Raw genomic sequence first — 3,487 nt, 5'->3', positions numbered from 1 at the left:
GTATGTCACCCTAGATCACCTCCTTTATTTCACATTCAGGGTGCTCAGAGTTATTTTTGTTTTCTTTTTGCTCACGAACAACTGAGCTTTGCTTTCTAGGAAACTAAAATGAGAAACAAATACTCCAGAGTAATGAAAATTATAGAGAAAAATGGATTAGCATCTTTGCCTTTCTTTTACTTCCATTTGCTTTTATTATCCTTAGGACAAAGTGGAAGGCACATAATATAATAATAGCAAGATAAACCTTGCTCTTAACCCATCATGTAAAAAGACATTGTAAAAATTAAAGAATCATCAATTATTAAAGGAAAGCACTCCATTTCTCTCTGGCTTGACTGCTGAGCCCTGGATTCTGAGCCTGAACCTGACAGAGAAGAACAAAGGAGACTGATGGAGTCATGCTGACTGAAGTGACACCAGAAGGTCCCTTGTTTCTCTAATAATCGGATGAACTTCTAATGAGACACAGCATTGTGTTCAACTCACAAATTCTGAGGGTATCAAGTAGTTGAAATAATTGAAAAGTAGAAGCTATTTGGTATAGTAAAAATTATTTGACTACTAAAGTTTAAATTATTATAACTGGAAAACTCCTCCACATACTTAGGGGAAAGAAAACTGTCTCTATTAGAATCCGAAGAGTACTGATGCTTTTTGATAGCAGGAGATGTCAGTGAGTAGAGGCAGAGGTCACTGCTGAGGTGAGGGTTCCATCACACACTCTAAAGGCAAGGATGGGGACTCTGGAGGATTCAGTGTTTTGCCATCAAGGAAACAAGTCCCTCCTCAGTAAGGAGTTCTACAGTCAATGGGAAGTGGTGAGGCTGCTCTCAGGGGTTGAGTCTGGAGGAGTTTGGGTGGAGGACACTTTGTCACTCTAGAGGAGAGGCTGTTGCCAAGTGTGATCCCCTTGAGTGAGGTGGTGCTGGGAAATAAATTATCTTGGATTTTTTTTAAGATTTATTTTATTTATTTTGAGCCAGGCCAAAACCAGAAGCCAGGAGTTTCTTCTAGTTCTCCCACATGGATACATCTTCTTCTGCTTTCCCAGGTGCATTAGCAGAGAGTTGGATCCAAAGTGGAGCAGTCAGGACTCGAACAAGGCTCAAACAGGATGCCAGCATTACAGGTGGTGACTTAACCTGTTAAGCCACAATGCCAGCCCCATTATCTTGGAATTGGAATCTGTACAGCTTTATGCATCTAAAAACATCCTGGATTCCTGCTTTGAATGTTGTCACAACCTGTGGTGCACTATTGTTCTGCAGTAAGAAGATGGTAGAAGGAAGTATGCTGCCTACATTAGTCCTGACCTTGTGGCCCCAATGGACCTGCACTAATGCGCTCTAGAAGAAAGAAGAAAAACAGAGAAGCTCATTTACTTATAGTCATCAGCCTTGTCTATGGAAAAAAACACCAGCAAAAAAAATCTCTGTTCTTCTTCCAGAGTTGATTTGCCAAACATGGTCTTGGAATTGCCAACCAAATACGCAAACCTGTATGAATGAGGAAACCAGGCTGCCTGTGTGTAATATGAAGGTTGAAAATGGAGCTGAGGATCATAACTGAAAATTTGTTTCAAGAACAGAGAAAATCAACATTTATCCATAGTTTTTCAAAGATTTATTTTACTTATTTGAAAGTCAGAGTTACAGAGAGAGAAGGAAAGAAGGAGAAAGAGAGAGAATCTTTTACCAGCTGGTTCACTCCCCAAATGACCACAATGTTTGGAGCTAGGCCAAGCCTAAGTCAGGAGTCAAGATCTTCATATGGGTATCCCATAGGAGTGGCAGGAGCCCAAGTATTTGGGCCATAGTCCAATGCTTTCCGAAGCACATTAGCAGGGAGTTGGATTGGAAGTGGAGCAGCAGGAAATTGAACTGGTACTCATATGGGCTGCTGACATCTTAGACAGAAGCTTAACTCAATGTGCCCCAATATTTATATATTTTTGAAAGTAATATATGTGTGTGTGTGTGTGTGTATGATTGCATGCACATATACATTTACTCCTGATTTTAGGACAAACATGTTTTTATTTAATCTATATGTATTTCTTTGGATTGGAAAACATCTAAAGTTTGTTGGGGAATTTAAAAAACACATAAAGTTTATCCTAATGTCATTTTCTTAGGCAACATGGAGAACACACAAATGAAAACAAAAAAGGGAAGTGAAAATACAGATAGAGAAATGTTCAGAAAATGAAAATCTTTTCTGTGGTATAAAAAAACCCTGCACAGACAGAATGTCTTCAGAGAACCTAGGGTCCAAGGTTCACCCAGACCCCAGCTCAGCCAGGACAGCAGCAGCCTCATTTCCCCATGGCTCAGCTGCTCCCGCTGCTGACAGCCCTGGTGCTGTGCAGCTATGGCCCTGTTGGATCTCTGGGCTGTGACCTGCCTCACAACTCTGTCCCACTGAGCAGGAAGACCTTGGTGCTTCTGGACCAGATGAGGAGGGTCTCCCCTGTCTTGTGTCTCAAGGACAGAAGAGACTTCCAGTTCCCGCGGGAGGTGGTGAACGGCAGCCAGTTCCAGAAGAACCAGGCCGTGTCTGTCCTGCACGAGATGCTGCAGCAGATCTTCAACCTCCTCCACACAGCGCGCTCCTCTGCTGCCTGGAACAACACCCTCCTGGAGGAACTGCACACTGCCCTTCATCAGCAGCTGCAAGGCCTGGAGACCTGCTTGGTACAGGCCATGGGAGAGGAAGACTCTGTCCTGACGGCTGACAGCCCAACACTGATGCTGAAGAGGTACTTCCAGAGAATCCGTCTCTACCTGGACGAGAAGAAACACAGTGGCTGTGCCTGGGAACTCGTCAGAATGGAGATCAGGAGAGCCTTCTCCTCAACAGCAGACTTGCAGGAAAGCTTAAGAAGCAAGGATGGAGACCTGGCGTCATCCTGAGATGGTTCTCGTTGACTGATCGCCCCATCACACTTGTACATGTGTATTTGGTCATTTCTAAAGGCTCTTCTTTCTGCTTTAGTCACATCAGGGAACTTGTTGAATTAATTCAGCAAATATTTTTTCCAGTATATTTGTGGTAATACTCTTAGCTCCAGTGGCATCAGACCCTAAGAGATGAGAGCACTGAGGTTATTAATTGCATATTTATTTATTATTTATTTTTGTTGCATTTTGTCATACTTTTAATATTTAAATATTATATAACATTCATTTTGCTATTAATTAAAATTTATTAATCATATTTATCTTTCATTTTGTTAAATTATAAATTATTTCATTTAATAAATTTTTATCAAAGGAAAGTCTGGAATTTTTTTCTAGAAACAAAATCTAATCTCTAGTTTTCTAAACCAAATTATAAAATGGATGATAATATTGTTTACTTATTCATCTATTCTATTCACATTGTATGTAGAAACTTATGACCCAAGAGGCAGACTGTAGATTTCCCATCAAGAAATGCTCATGAATAAAATGAACACAGTCCTTACTATGTTGAAAAATTCATT

At 40.8% G+C, this 3,487-nt stretch overlaps 1 protein-coding gene across 1 annotated transcript; it reads left to right on the top strand.

Moving 5' to 3' along the window:
* The first annotated feature begins 2,327 nt into the window (after nt 1-2,327).
* Nucleotides 2,328-2,915, top strand: LOC100354910 (interferon omega-1). The gene has a single exon (XM_002708061.2). It carries the CDS (start codon nt 2,328-2,330, stop codon nt 2,913-2,915), a length of 588 nt encoding a protein of 195 aa, XP_002708107.2.
* Nucleotides 2,916-3,487: the final 572 nt, after the last annotated feature.

Source organism: Oryctolagus cuniculus, chromosome 1 (assembly GCF_051225735.1).
Source record: "Oryctolagus cuniculus isolate XC-2025 breed Fujian yellow rabbit chromosome 1, ASM5122573v1, whole genome shotgun sequence".
Lineage (NCBI taxonomy): Eukaryota > Metazoa > Chordata > Mammalia > Lagomorpha > Leporidae > Oryctolagus > Oryctolagus cuniculus.
The sequence above is the reverse complement of the archived record's forward strand: the minus strand, read 5'-3'. Positions and strand labels throughout refer to the sequence as shown.

Excerpts from the sequence above, each read along its gene's own strand:
- LOC100354910 (XM_002708061.2), top strand. The coding sequence starts at position 2,328 with ATGGCTCAGCTGCTCCCGCTGCTGACAGCCCTGGTGCTGTGCAGCTAT.